Here is a 15441-nt window from a genome sequence, read left to right as displayed (position 1 = left end):
ATTCACACCCCCACCAACACCCCACTTCTTCCCCTATCCCAGGACTTCACTGCACTGTTGTCCAAGGGTTATGCATGTATGCATATAAGTTCTTTGGTTGATCTTTTCATGCCCCCTCCTTCCTTCCCTCTGAGATTCTTATATAATGTTGTTTATCTATAAGCTAAATATTAGAGTCAGCATTTACAGAAAAAAAATGTCAAAAGAAGGGTGTGGTGGGTTACAATTCCTCACTGTTACACTTTGAAATATGAAATTAGCTGGGAGATATTTATTACTTAAATTTAGAATGAACTAAAATTATTTTTGTTTCAAAACTGTAGTAATGACTCACCCTTAAGGCAATTATATATCTGCAAAAACACTGTGAATGATTTCTGGGTGAGTGGTAGTGTATAAACAACATATTTATATAAATATTATTTGGCAATCTCTCTGAACTTGCTTTCTCTCATTATAAATCTATCTACTGACTTCTTTGTTAACACACCAGATACTTCAAAACAAGCCTGGACTAGGGAACCAGATGCTTTCTCTCTCTAGTTGTCCTCTCTCCTGAGTTAGCATTGTTAGTGAGTAATGAAGCAACTTCTGGGTTCCCTTGTTGATTGTGGTAGGGCTGTGCAGATGGGCTTCCAGACGCTGGGTCCTGAATGAAAGGAGCTAACCAAGTCCACACATCTGACCATTAATCTCATCTGACTAGTGTTTGGCCTCCACTGTAATGCTCCCATTCTACTTTATTCTTGTCCCACTAATATTGGATTCTCTTCTTATGCAATGGCCAATTTCATGAAAATTACTAGGTATTTGACAGGTAAATAGAATTTAATGTACTTCAATAAAATTGTTACCTTAGAATCTTCAGGGAAAACGTATTGAGGTTATTTGTGCAGCAATCATTTGTTATCAGAATTAAGCAGTCATGTATGTAAGAATTAATTATTAAACATAGGCTTGCTCTCACTTTAACTTATGATTTTCTAATGATTCTGTCAAAATGACTTTCTAATCTTAGAGCAGCTTGTGTGATTTATAAAGCAACAAAGGGTTAATTCAGAGTTGAATTTTTCTTTATTTACTATTGCTGGAAAACCTAAGATATTGTATTAGAGTGATTAGTTAAACCATCAACATGAAATTCTTTTTCTTCAAACTGAAAATTTTCTTCATTTTGATTAAACTTTTTGCAGTTGGCTAAAAGTGATTTCAAGCTATATGCACGTACAGTTATATTTTTTAAAAAGAAGACCAACAAACTAATATGGAAATTTTTTTAAAATACATTTTTTATTAATTTTAGAGAGAGGAACAGAGAAGGAGAGAGAGAGAAACATCGATGAAAGAGAAACTTCAATTAGCTGCCTACTGCATGCCACTTACTGGGGATGGGTGCCGAACCTGGGCATGTGCCCTGACCAGGAATCAAACCAGCAACCTCTTGATGCACAGGCCAATGCTCAACTAACTGAGCCACACAGGCCAGGGCAAATTGGAAATTCTTGATTCTAGAGTCAGAATTTTCATTACTAGAGACCAACAGGACACCGGGTCCATGTGCCCCTTACAGGCTTATCAGGATACCAACAATCTGGAGTCCCATTTTTATATGTTGAGTTCAGCTGCCTCCTTCCCCACCAATGTCAATGTATACAGAGAGCCAGTGCACAAAAAGTACCCACCCTCAACCTCTCCACACACCCCATGGAGGAGGACTGTGCCACTGACATGCCTACCTACATCCTGCTCTCCACTCGCTCCCCACAACCTGGGTGGTAGGGGAGATGAAGCTGGACGTAGGCGTTTCTACAACCAGCAGAACATTATGCTCACTATTGTGATGTGGGTATTTAGAACCATCATCTTTTCCTCTGGGTCTCACATCATCAGCACCAATATGAAGTCATTGGAGCACCCAGCTGCATGGACCCAAGGGGACATTCTGAAGCTTCCTGGACCCTCAATATCTCCTTCAGCCTCTTACAAAACAATTGTACTATCCCCTACATCTTTATGGCACTTCACAGTTGAGAAATCTCTCTAACTGGCATCATCTCATCTAAGCTTTCTGAGCTGTAATGGGTCAATAGAATAATTTTTAAAAATAAAGGGTGAAATGGGCTCAGAGAGGTTGAGTAAGTTACAGGAGGTCACAGAGAAGTGGGGGATCTCTTGTCCTAGTCTGGAGTCCTTTCCACAACACCAAACAAATTATAGACATGGAAACAAATACACTTTTGGAGAAAGCTAAAACTCCTTACGGGAATAAGCTTTCCATTACACATTTAGAGATTAAGCCAAAATGCAAACCTTCCCCTGATTGTGGGACAGCATTAACAAACGTACCACAGGCTTCCACATATTTAAAAACATTAAACTAATTCCAGGGTTATAGGCATGATTTAAGACATGGTAGTTAATAGAAAAGTTCTAGATAGAAAATAATTTTAGCAAAATTGTACATCTGTATATATGCACACGTTTAGAAAACATATTGCTTTTGATGTTTGTGCCATTTCTTAGTTACCATTTTACATGCTGTGTCCACACCTGCTTCAACCATATACTTTAAGCCACCATATTTTTAATTACCTATGACTCTTTTTCAGTTAATTATAACAAGTAAAATGTTTTAACCAATGAAGCACTTTCATGAGTAAAAATCCAGATTTTTAAAATAAATTTCTAGGAATAGCTCAGTTTTCACATTTAATATCTGAACCTCACATTTATCACAGGTAGCACGAAATTGTTTTTATTTTAAAGAACAGTTATATATTAAGAGCAAAGAGTATAAAATCAATACATACACTCCCCTGTATCATATAAAATGTGTGTGCCACATTTCCCTAAGAAATTTCCTGCATTTAGACATCCTGGTCCATATTTATCTAAAAGTCTGAGTATACCCTTTCCCTGGCAGTTTTTACCTTTGGGCTTTGGTACATTTCATAGAAAGGAAAATACAGGCAGTGGAAGTAGAGGCAGAAGTAGAAGACTTCGAGCACAAGAGCCCATCAAGTGTTTGCTGGGGACAAGTAAAATGAGGACCTCTCCCACTGGGCTTCAGTGACTAAGGGTGGCAACGGTACAAAACGAGCAAGAAGTCAAAGAAATCCTTTTCCTTAATGGGAAAGACGACACCATGCAACGTGAGTGGAGTGATTAAGAAGAAATGTTTATTGGATTCAATTACTCAGCTGATGGCTCATCTAACTTTCACTTGGATTTTAAAAATATGCCTGAAAAAGGTTTTCACATAATTTTTTCTTTCTTGTTTTCCCATGGAAACCTCCCATGTGTAATTTATTGACAACATCTCTGAAGAACAGAATTATTGATGTTGTTTGTCTGATGTGCCAGATGATGAAGGAGCCAGAAGACAGCTACAAGTGAAGGCCTTTGTATGATCTCAAAATGTCAGGACGGTGCGGATACTGAAACACAAAATAAAAGATATTATTTTAATATTTATGTAGTTCACATTCTTCCATGTAAGAGTCCAAGGGGCATTTGATGTGTCTCACTGAACAGGTGTCTGTATTTCCTGCCACTCCCTTCCTATCCCTATGTACTCAAGTCAAAGATAGTTCACCTTTTCTGGGTTTGGTCTTGTGTTTTCTCCAACCTTAAACTCAAACCTGAACATGGCTGTCATTTAGGCTTTATAATGAACTAGAGGCACGGTGCACAAATTTGTGCATGGGTAGGGTCCCAAGAAGGGTGGGGGCCCCAGGACACGATCTGCCCTCCAGGCAGGCAGTGGGATGCCCTTGCCAGCCTGGGATTGAATCCGTCCTGCCGACGTTCGTGCCGGTTGTCCGGAGCCACCTGGCAGCCACTTTTATAGCCTTTCTTCCCTGCAAAGCATCTAGGGAGGGGAAGCGGCCACGGTGCCTGAAGTGGACTTCCAGGGGGCCTTCCAGGGGGCCGGTGGCACTGTCAGGATTGTGCTGATGATGCTGGTCCATTTGTGCCTGGCCCGTTCTCCAGAGATTGGACCTGCAAAACTATTGAGGGAGTGGCTGCTGCCAGGCTGATGGGATGCCGGGATGGGTCTGTCAGCAGAGCGGTGCTCCCGCTGTGGGAGCATACTGACCACCAGGGGGCAGCTTCTGCGTTGAGTGTCTGCCCCCTGGTGGTCAGTGTGCATCATAGTGACTGGTTGTTCTGGTCGTTCTGGTCATTCCAGCTGTTCGGTCTTTCGGTCGCTTCGGCTTTTATATATATAGATTAGGATTCTCAAAAAACATTTTTGAGATCCTACATGCCTGGCATAATAATGAATTGAAAACAACAATGGGTAATAAGTTCTTGCTGTTTATCACATACTCCATAGATGTTTCTTGTGCATTTTGTCACTTAAACTCAACAATGCTATGAGGTAGACTTTAAAGATTAGAGATTAAAAATTCTGAGGCTTAGAGATATTTGTAACTTGCTCTAGGTCACACATCTAGTGTAAAGTGCTGGGATTTAAACCTGAAAGCAAAATTGCACAAATTACAAGATGACAAGTAACTTGCCTGAAGGAAGCAATGATATAATAGTAAATGATGAAGATTTAATAGAGCTCTGATAAAGTGGTGCTTAAGGAGCCTTAGTAAGAAGATAAAGCTAGAGAGACTCCATTCTTGGTAAGATCAGATATATAATATTTACACTGCAACTCATGTCCTTTCTTAAAATCATCTTCTGTTGGATACTTTTAGAAAAATGTGTTTATGCCTTTAAAAATTATTTATATGATATATCATATTATATTAAATGTTACATTATATTAAAACAATCCCAATGTAGCTCCACCTACTCCTATATATAATTTACATTTACAGCCATTAATGGTCAACCTTTTAGCTGGCCAGGCAGAAGCTGCAGTGACTCCATGTTATGCTTATGACTGTGGAACTCTGATTCTTTTTCTAAGCAAGGGTGAGTCTTCTTTTGTATATAAAGATGAGTGGCTTTGATCATTTAGATTCACTGTAACCAACATATGTAATTTCATTTCAGCAGAACAATGTTTCAGCAGAAAATGCAAAACAACTGTTCCTAGCTTCTCACAATATGATCTTAAATGTTCTGCATGCAAAGACTGAACTAGTAATGGAAAACCAAGGCACTCCAATGTTTTTCTCATACTTTCACCTCTTTTCTCTATTAATCAAACCCCCACCATAAAAGGAAACTTAAAAACTACCTCTTTCCAGAACGAAGCAGGTCAAATGCTTCATTTATTTTCTCAAAAGGTAAAACATGGGTTATTAATGGATCCAATGAAAACTTCTTAGCCATAAAGTCAGTCACAAGTTTGGGGACGGAATCTTTACTCTTAAAGCCTGAAAAGAACATGACATCATTGTTAGAGGCAGCCAGGGGTAAGAGAACTGGAGAGGAGACTTTCTGAGTAGAATTCAAGTGGAAGTTCTACTGCTACTTACTTGTACGCAGACTACTATTACTGAGGTCAGTGAGAGACCGAGTGCTCCAATATCCTCTTGCAGTGGTTAGACTTTTTGTTGTTGTTGTTACTTAAAAAAAATCTGACGAGCTAAGCTAGGGTCCTTAGTTATTAGTTCTCTCACAGAGAAATTATTGTATGCATGGTTATTCCCAAAGGCAAGGAGCAAAATGTGCAGCTGTCTAGATTTGGGCAATGAGAGTAACCATGAATTATTGCTATGGACTTCCTGTGTCCTCCTAGGTATATTTCATGCCTTGTGTAGTCACATGTATAAAGAGAAGTGGTGCTGAAAGACCCTAGTTTATGGGGACACCAGAAATGTCTATCTTGGGAATGTGTGTATTAGTTCTACTTCTAGTTAATTTGAAGCCTATAGATACAAATGACTTAATTTATTTAAACCACGTTGCTTCTTAAAAACTCACGTTGGCACTTGATAAAGGGAAGAAATCCTACATAATAAAAGCCTAATATGCAAGTGTCTGGTTGTCTGGTGACTGGTCAACTGTTCAACCAATCAAAGCGTAATATGCTAATGATATGCTAAAGCCGCTCAATGCTCGCTATGACATGCACTGACCACCAGGGGGTAGACGCTCTGACTGGTATGGTTAGCTTGCTGCTGGGGTCTGCCAATCTGGACTGAGCCAGACTAGCCAGACATGCCCTGGAGCCCTCCTGCGGTCCATCCCGGATGGCCAACCTCCCTTGTCCCTCCACGGCTGGTGATCATCGGGACTGGGCAAGTTGGGGCCAGACATGACCTGGAGCTCTACTGTGGATGGTCTCTCTCCGGCCCTGATCTTGCATTGGTGGGGTCCCTCAGCCTGGCCTGCACCCTCTTGCAATCTGGGACCCCCCAGGGGATGTTGGGGATGTCAGAGAGCCGGTTTCAGCCCAATCCCGCAGGCCACTCCCCTCGGAGGGCGCCAGACACAGGGCTCATGGGTGGTGAGCACTGCTGCTGCAGCGACACAAGCCTCTCCCGATTGGGACTCATTGGGTGTGAGCCCAAGCAGGCACAGTGGGGCCGGGATGAGCAGGAGTGGTAGGTAGGAGCTGCAGGCAGCGTTGGACTGCGGGTTTCAGCCCATCCTCGCAGGCCACCCAGAGGGACCCCACCCATACACGAATTCGTGCACTGGGCCTCCAGTCAAATGATAAAGATTAATAAAAATTCATCCCTCAAGCCTAAATACATACCACCAAAAACTGCTCCTTTCCAGGTACGCCCACTCAATAGCAGCATGGGGTTCATGGAGAGATTTTGGGAATCAGGAGCTACTCCTACAATGACACTTACACCATATGCCTCGTGACAGCTTACCAAGGCAGCCTCCTGGAATAAAATTAATATTTGGCATTATTAAAGAGGACTTTCTGATAGTCCTCATTCATGATACATGGTATCACGTAATATTGATTTAGCTAGATTGCAAACATGTGGAGGGAAGAGATTATGTTTATGGCTTCTTCAATCCCGTTACACCCAGAATAGTGCTGTGGCTTTAGAAAATGCCCAGAAAACACTTTTTGAATGAGACAATGGACGAATGAATTTGTGTACACTTAATTCTTCCTTAATAAAGTAATGAAGAGGCAAATGTTATTACAAACATATCTACTTAAAGTCTGATTCCTCAAATACAAGTAGTGCTTTGTCATCACATGACTCTCAGGCAAAAATAATGAGTTGGTTTACTCATATTTATTTGTTTATCAAATATATATTTAGAACTCAGTACTTTAAACCAGGTGTTTTGATGGTGAACAAGATATAAGGTCAGTACTTTAAACCACTTTACGTTCCCACTAACAGTGCACAAGGTTGCCTTCTCTCCACACCCCTGCCAACACCATTTCTTGACCCTTTGATAGCAGCCATCCTAACAGGAGTGGTGAGGTATTGTCTCTGTAATTTTGATTTACACTGCCCTGATGATTAATCATGGTGAGCACTTTGTAACATACCTGCTGGACTGAAATGAACATGTTTTAAATGGGCTCTTACCTCCCAAAAATGTATACAGTGTATTGGTTTTACTTTAAACTATACCTATAATTCTGGAACTCCAAAAGAAAGCCTTCCTCTTCCAGTCAGGGCTTTAAACATGTAGTAGGACACTTTTTCAGGATCTCCCAGCTATATATACTGATTAGTCCTTTGATTTTGGAGTATGACATCTGGAAAACCAGATGACTGTGGGACATGTGGTTATCAGACATTTGGTGTCTTCAAATAAAGTAACAATCCAATCCCACATGAGGAATTGGAAGGAATTTAGCTGGAGATGGCTTCTTCATGGTAATTGACCATGTTTGTAATTATTTGAAAGTAATGTTATGTATGTTGTAGAGATGATGGAAGCACTGCATCACTGAAAACATTACTTCCTATCAGTAGCACCAGATAATATTTAGTAAGAGCTTTCCACTGGACAAGTGGCACTGTGCTAAGTATTTTATATGCATTGTCTCATGTAATCCATAGATATGTATTTCTTATACTTTTTGGTGAAAAAATCGGTTGACTTTTAAAAGTATTCAGTCTAACACATAGATTTGGCGCTTAATATGTGTGCCAGGCACTGGGCTGTATGCTGTGGTAAATGGGGCCTGTTTTATGTTAATAAAATGATACTTGTCTTAAATTGCTCACTATTTCTTTTGAGCAAATTGTGATTTATGAAAAAAATCGGAAGTCATTAAAACATAAAAATTATTAAACCATTTTGTTTAAAAATGTGAGAAGTTGAAAAATAAAATTTTTCAATTTGAGAACAGCATTAGTATTATTTATGTTTACTTAATTTGAATATTATAACTAAAAGTTAACAAAGTAAATTTTAAATGGCCTAATACTCTAAAAGGGAAATATTACTTGAACTAGGATGGCATAACTGATGGAATAAAACATTTCTTATAATAATAAATAATCCAGGCATTAAATAGGAGATGAAACATCACTATTCATAGTTTGAAAAATATTCTGTACATATAATGTTCATATTCTGCTGCCTAAAATCACTCTCCAGAATGCAGAAACACGCATTTCATGGCATTCCATGGCACATACATACCATGGTGTCAAGCCGACCAATGACTTCAAATGAAAAATCCACACCTCCACCGCTCATTTCCTTCAGCACCTCCTGGATGGGTTTCTTGAAGTCCTCTGGGCTGATGCACTCAGTGGCGCCCACTTGCTTTGCCTTCGCATATTTGTCTTTGTTGATGTCCACCCCAATGATCCTGGCTGCTCCAGCCGCTTTACAGCCCATGACAACCGACAGGCCGACTCCTCCAAGGCCAAACACCGCACAGGTGGAGCCTGGGGTCACCTGTGTTTCAGAAAATGCAAAAATGGATTAAGTAATGATTGTTGTATACAGTGTCCTGTCTTATCCATTATCAGGACTATTCAGACTCCTATGTCCAACCTGCTGCCAAAACCTATTTTGGCTTCAGTTGCTTTGTATTTAAATTGAGGAGTTTAAATCTGTGGTTCTGAACTTTGCCAGACATTAGACCCCCCTGGGGAGCTTTAAAACCTCTCAATGGCCAGGTCACAGCCCATAGCCAATTACATCAGAACCTGTGCAGGTGGGGCCTGGTTCCCAGGTGATTCCAATGGAAAGAAAGCCCAGGCTGGGAGCCCACTGTTGGATGATCTCTCAGCTCTAAATACCAATGACTCCCATCTTGAAGAGAATCTCTAGTGGCTGAAATCCATTGACAGGCTTTGGTAAATTGTACATACACAGAAGCAATTTTTGGGAAATGAAATAAGTGGGAAAGGTTAATTCATGAGACCAAAGATAATCTAATCAAATGCTCAATGATTAACTCTTTGTTTCGTTAGCTTTAGAAGTCATGACCAGTACAATGAGAACAGAAATTAGCTGTAGGGCAGAGAAGAGTTATTCTCAGCTTCAAGTCAAACCTAACAGGGGAAATGGAACTAGAAACTTTAAACAGCTTAAGACCAATGTGATCTTAGTGGGTCTTTATCTTTGCTTTTTAAAATACACTAATGAACAATAATGCAATAAAAGTTGGCCTACATTTTAATAATGGATGAGATTCCTTTTCATGAGTGCCCTTGCCTTCTGCTCTGTGTGCAGGCTCAGTTAGACCACCTGCTCAAATAGATGAGGTAATTGCACAAGGGACTTAGTGCTAGAGTCACCGAATTTGAAAAACATGTGCTCTCAGTTGCTGAAATTGGCTAGGGACTGTTTAATACACCTACTCAGCTATAGGAGTCAGCCTTCAGTGTGGGTAAAATATTCCTTCTGTCCCAAGTAATCAAGTATTCTCTGGGGGTACAACATTAATTTTTACATTACTTAAAGAAATATGAGACTTGTGACTGTGATTTTAAAATGCAGGCAAGTATATATTACTAGAGGCCCAGTGCATGGATTTGTGCACATTGAAAGGAAATTAATTAGAAGGTGGCTGGTGGGGCGGGACTGGGCGAGAAGAGTGGGACATACCCTGGAGCCAACCTCACTCGGTTCCTCCCCGCTAGCCACATGTGGGGCAGTGCTGGGGCTCGAAGGGCATCTGTGGAGTGAGCAGGGTCCTCTGGCAGGTGGGGTCCCTCAGCCTGGCCTGCAGGGATTGGCCGAAACTGGCAGTCCGACCTCCCCCTAAGGGTCTTGGAGTGTGCTAGAGGGCACTCTGCAAAGTTGCTGTCACTCAGCAGCTCCTGCGTTGAGCATCTGCCCCCTGGTGGTCAGTGTGTATCATAGTGAGCAGTCGGGTCATTCTGCTGTTCAGTTGATTGGCATATTACCCTTTTATTATATAGGATGGTTTAAGATGCAGTAGGAGAAAGACATGCTAGTTACAGCCATAAGATTTTGGGCAAGTAGCATTATGGATCTGGGCCTACTAGATTTCCAACCTTTTGTGAAGAGGGGCCTTTAAAGAATTTCTCCTTCAAATCTACCACCTCTGAAGTGTGTGAGTGTGTGTGTGTGTGTGTGTGTGTGTGTGTGTGTTCATGGCAGAGGAGCAGATGAAGCAGTGAGATCCCCTAATGAGTGGAAAAAATGCATAATACATCACCTTATCTTCCTTGCTTTCCTCATAGGGTTCCACAGGGCAAGTAGGTTGGTGATGCTTGGTCTGGAGGTATTTCAGGTAAGGCTTTGGAATCTACTGCTGGTCCTAATTCTGGGAGTAGCGGGTCATGGTCTAGATGCTCCTCAAAGGCAACTCTTTCATTTCATTTACTTTTGCTGCCTCAGGACCTAGAGGGTCATACTGTGCCTGGTGCATGTTTGTGCTGACTCACAGTAGAATGAATGACTACGTAAGGTCCTAGCTTTAAAATTCAGTAATCCCATAAAGAACAAATACAGAAAAATAATTATTGAAAATGGCACCTTTACTTTTTCTTCACTAGTTATCAACAGCTTTTTCACTTTTTATAAACAGATTAAATTTCTAGCTTATGCTCTTAATTTTTTCTGAGGGCATTTTCTACTCATAATCAACACTAAATTCTATGGAGTATATCAATGTTATTGTGGTATTGGGAAGGGGGGAAATCTACCAGTAAATCTATGAAGAATGACCTCTGAGTCTTGTGAGAAATCGCTTTCCTTTTTGTTTCTGACAGCCCGAGTGCAACTGCTTTGTCATCTGTTGTCATTCCTACCTTGGCAACTTTGACTGCAGACCCATAGCCAGTTGTGAATCCACAGCCAATGAGACAGACTTTCTCTAGAGGTGAGGCTGCATCAATTTTGGCCACTGAGATCTCGTCCACCACTGTGTACTGGGAGAAGGTGCTGGTGCTAAGGAAGTGGTTGATGGGTTTCCCTTTGCAGGTGAACCTGGTGGTACCATCCTGCATGGTCCCGCGAGGCATGCTCAGACTGGCCAGTGCAACACACAGACACACAAGGGCATGAGACACGTGCATAACAGTGTGCAAATTCATTGGCTGTGTAAGGAGAGTAATGGGAACTTACTCATTTTTCACACAGAAGTTGCCTTCCGGATGTTTACAAACATTGCATTTTCCACACTGGGGAGTGAAGAGTGGGATGACTTTATCACCTGGAGGGGGAAAAAGCAAATTCTTATTAAATTTCTACCCACTCAAAGCTTATGGGTATGTATTAGAGGCAGCTGTCTCTCAGAAACAGGATGCAGTCACCATGATGTCATTAGACATTGCTGGCAGCATTGTTATTGGTTTGGGTTTGTATGTGCCTGAAGATTGCCAAAGAGGACATGTGACTGTGGGAACAACCATGGATTTTAAAGTATTTCCACTGCATTAATAGTTATCTTTTAATCCATGCCCTTTCTCTTGGTGATTTTGCATCTCACTTAATTCTTAATAATTAAATCTCAAATGTACTCACTGTAAGTATATATATATAAATTTTAGTTATGAGAGGCTGCCATGGGATCACTAGATGTTGGGGACAGCCAGTATTTTGTAGTAGTTTGGGATACATTAAAAAATGAGAATTTTGACAATCATTAATGGCTTTTCAAAGTGACTGCGTATGCTCTAGCTGGTTTGGCTCAATGGATAGAGCGTCAACCTGTAGACTAAAGAGTCCCAGGTTCGATTCCGGTCAAGGGCACATGCCCAGGTTGCTGACTTGATCCCCAGTGGGGAGCGTGCAGGAGGCAGGCAATCAATGATTCTCTCTCATCATTGATGTTTCTATCTCTCTCCCCCTCTTCCTTCCTCTCTGAAATTAATAAAAATATATTTAAAAAATTAAGAACACAAAGTGACTGCTTATTTTTATTATAAAATGAGTTTCTATTTTTTTAATTTTAGTTTTCTTAAAGAAAAAATAAGAAGAATGTGATAAAAAAGAATTAAGGAAATTCCTTTGAAAATTTCAACCCTCAGCAATGAGGTACTTTCTTTTATGATGAGAACTGATTTTTAAGTGTTTTTAGCTGATAACTTAATTTGTGAATTATTTATTTTGCCTGCTATGGGGGAGGGAGCCGGGGTGAAAGTAAAAGTGTCATTTATTGTTAATTTATTTCTAAGTAAAGGAAATACTAAGAGCTGAAACTCAAACCAGATCATATATTTTAATATTTTCTCTCAACAATATAAATAAGTATTTGGCAATGGGGGAGGTCAAATCTACTGGCTAAAGTTATTTTTTTTTTTAGAATTAAACATTATTTTTTGTTTTCAACTAGCTATTCTCCATATCCACAAAACCCATAAAAAGGGTTAGGCCATAACATTTAATAAACTTTATATGGAGATTATCACATGAACATTTTATATTTACTCAATCTTTACCTCTAAAAATATTTATCTATATTAATGCACAATAAAATTAAGACAAAATAAATGTTAAGGATAAACTAGTACCCTGTAACCAGTCACAGTTAGCCATGGTTTAATGTAGTAAAACAGATATTGTTTATTGCAGGGGCCTTCTGCCAGGTCTCTCCTTTTCTTCTAAATAGCCTGTTTCATTCATTCTGTGCTCAAGAAGGGAGGCCATAGTGGAAGGGAAAACCAGTGAATGGGTTCCACTTCCCACCTAGAGGAGATCATGTTGATTCAGTCAGAGCCTCAGTGTTGTATCTTAAATCAGCGAGATAGATATGAGACGCCTTAATGAGCCAATTAATTAGGAGTCTTTATTCACGCAGGCCCAGAGGGAGGTGTTTCCCAAATCTCTGAGCAAACACATAGAGGAAGTTTTTTCTATTTATACCTTTTTGAGCCCTTTGTCTACAGATTTCACAAAAAGCTCTGTGTAGGTTATTGTTACAAACAGTTTGTAACCTTGAATACATAATGAACTAACACTTGACATAAGAATATGGGAATTATCATCAGTATCAGTATTAGCCTGTTAAGTCAGATGGCTAGCTTGCAAGGTCAGACAGCTAAGTTGTTGGTTTTTTTATCTTTTTCTATTATTCAAACTAAAACAATTATTTTACAGAATAAAGGACTATCTAAAAATAACAGAGTTGACCTACAGAATAAGAGACTGTCTAAGAATAACAGAGTAGTTCAAACAGCAGTTTCAACAGCAGTTTTCCAAAGGAGGACTTACTATGCTTCATCAGGGTCCCCACCCTGGGAAGTTAGCACTGAACAGTTCCCATGCACTGACCTATAGGCTCAGGACACAGACTTAGATGTTTTTCCTGTGTCCCATTTGTAGGTTTTTTTTTTTTTTTTTTTGGACCTGAGAGAAAACAGTGCTCAGCGACACTGAAATGGAAGTTATTTGATTATGACCTCAGGGAGTGGGTCCCTTTTTATCCTCGTGTATCCCAAGGAGCTAACCTGGTGCCTGACAGATAGCAGGTGCTCAACAAATTCCTGCTGAAGGAGAGAACACAGGAGTGCATGAATGCATACATGTCTGAGGCAGGAAGAGGGCAGGAAAGAAGGAGACCTCTGTTCAAGCCCTAGCTGTGCTGCTGCCCTCGGCAAGGTCTTGCATCTCTCATTGCTTCAGTTTCATCACCCAGGCTGGGTGATCTTGGGGTCCTGAACAGTACCTTCTCCAAGTAGGAGTTCTATACCTGGCTTTACTGTAGTCACCCCTTCTCCAATGCTCTCCACAATGCCGGCTGCCTCATGGCCTGCGATCACAGGAAGAGGTGTGACGAAGTTTCCACTAACCACGTGGTCATCTGACCGACAGACTCCTGTGGCCACCATCTACAGGGTAAAGGGAAGATAATTAGGTTCAGAAAAATTTTGGCCCTCAGATGGACTTCACATGCCCAATTTCCTGAAGTTGGGCTTTTGAAGAGTTTTCAAGGATTTTTTCTAATAATGTCTACTCTAACCAAATACACAAGATCCTGCTTCTCAAAATGACTCAGATTAAAACCCTCCTATACTTTTCTCCCTTGCCTTAGGCAAACCAGAGTAATCTATGAAATAATTATTTTTCAAATATTTAAGTCTTATGTAATAAACAAGAATGCATTCTTTTTTATAGAAGTAGAAACTACAGATTAGCACCAAGAAAATTAAGTCAGTTAAGTTCCACCGTGTAATGCTAATTGATTTTGAAATCTTGATTATTATATATATGTATATATATTTTTTTTCTTTTGCACTTTTTCCTGTATAAATATATCAATTCTTTTTTATTTTATTCTTGTGAAAGAATTTTAATCTAAAATGGAACTGAGGGATATAAAGACAGAAATTTCATGTATTTGCCATCAGGAAAGCAAAACACAAGGACTGAGAAATCAATTTTCTGTAAATGCCAGATTTACAGAAAACTGATAATATTGGAATTTTCCTATATGATAAAAAGTTGGTCAGGAGTTGCCTCATATCAACCTTTGGGAAATTTTGAACTAAAATGACTCTGGTAGGATTCATCTCACAAAATAAGCTGAATTGAGCTTTGTTTGTATGACTGGATTGTTTTTTTTCTCCACGGGAAATTTCCAACACTTGCATCCATTTGTTTTTCTTTCAAGGATGAAAAAAGTGTTTAATGAAATAAAAAAAAGAACACATGGCTTCAATATTATAATCATATTAAGAAAAATTCAAGGCCCAAACTAATTAAATGAGACAAAAAAATAGTATCCTATCTAATAAAAGAGTAATATGCAAATTAACCATAACTCTATGACAAAGATGGTGGTGCCCATGGTGGCGCTCATAGCGGCCGGCCCAGGCAATGTGAGCCCAGCAGGCATCATCACGGTGACCCACGAGCAGGCAAGCATGGCCCGCAGGCAGCACCCAGCAGGGCCTGCTTGCCCGTCGCCGTGGTGTGGAGCAGGCAGGCCCTGCAGAGAGCAGAGAACCATGGGGAGTGGGCCCAAGCTGTCAGTAGGACATCCCCTGAGGGCTCCCGAATTGAAGAGGGTGCAGGTCGGGCTGAGGGACCACTCCCTGTGCACAAATTTCATTTCATGCACAGGGCCTCTAGTTATATAATAATAAAAAATACCATTATATATATACATATACA

The 15441-nt window shown here is 40.2% G+C and overlaps 1 protein-coding gene across 3 annotated transcripts in view; it reads right to left on the bottom strand.

Annotated features, from left to right (window-relative positions):
• Nucleotides 1-3122: 3122 nt before the first annotated feature.
• Nucleotides 3123-15441, bottom strand: part of LOC102439638 (alcohol dehydrogenase E chain) — a 15925-nt gene continuing 3606 nt past the window's right edge. For 2 of the 3 annotated variants that reach the window (XM_006108422.3, XM_023748997.1), the window contains 7 exons: nucleotides 14018-14156; nucleotides 11452-11539; nucleotides 11136-11355; nucleotides 8545-8805; nucleotides 6668-6803; nucleotides 5201-5339; nucleotides 3126-3437 (listed from right to left, as the gene is read on the bottom strand). In XM_006108422.3, the coding sequence (XP_006108484.2) occupies nucleotides 3413-3437; nucleotides 5201-5339; nucleotides 6668-6803; nucleotides 8545-8805; nucleotides 11136-11355; nucleotides 11452-11539; nucleotides 14018-14156 (1008 nt within the window). In that variant the 3' untranslated portion in view covers nucleotides 3126-3412. Of the gene's footprint in view, nucleotides 3438-5200; nucleotides 5340-6667; nucleotides 6804-8544; nucleotides 8806-11135; nucleotides 11356-11451; nucleotides 11540-14017; nucleotides 14157-15441 lie in introns of all 3 variants that reach the window. The other variant, XM_023748998.1, reaches the window with a different exon arrangement.

The sequence above is a fragment of the Myotis lucifugus genome, unplaced genomic scaffold (genome assembly GCF_000147115.1).
Source record: "Myotis lucifugus unplaced genomic scaffold, Myoluc2.0 scaffold_2256, whole genome shotgun sequence".
Taxonomy (NCBI): Eukaryota; Metazoa; Chordata; class Mammalia; order Chiroptera; family Vespertilionidae; genus Myotis; species Myotis lucifugus.
This window is presented reverse-complemented; position numbering and strand designations above follow the sequence as displayed.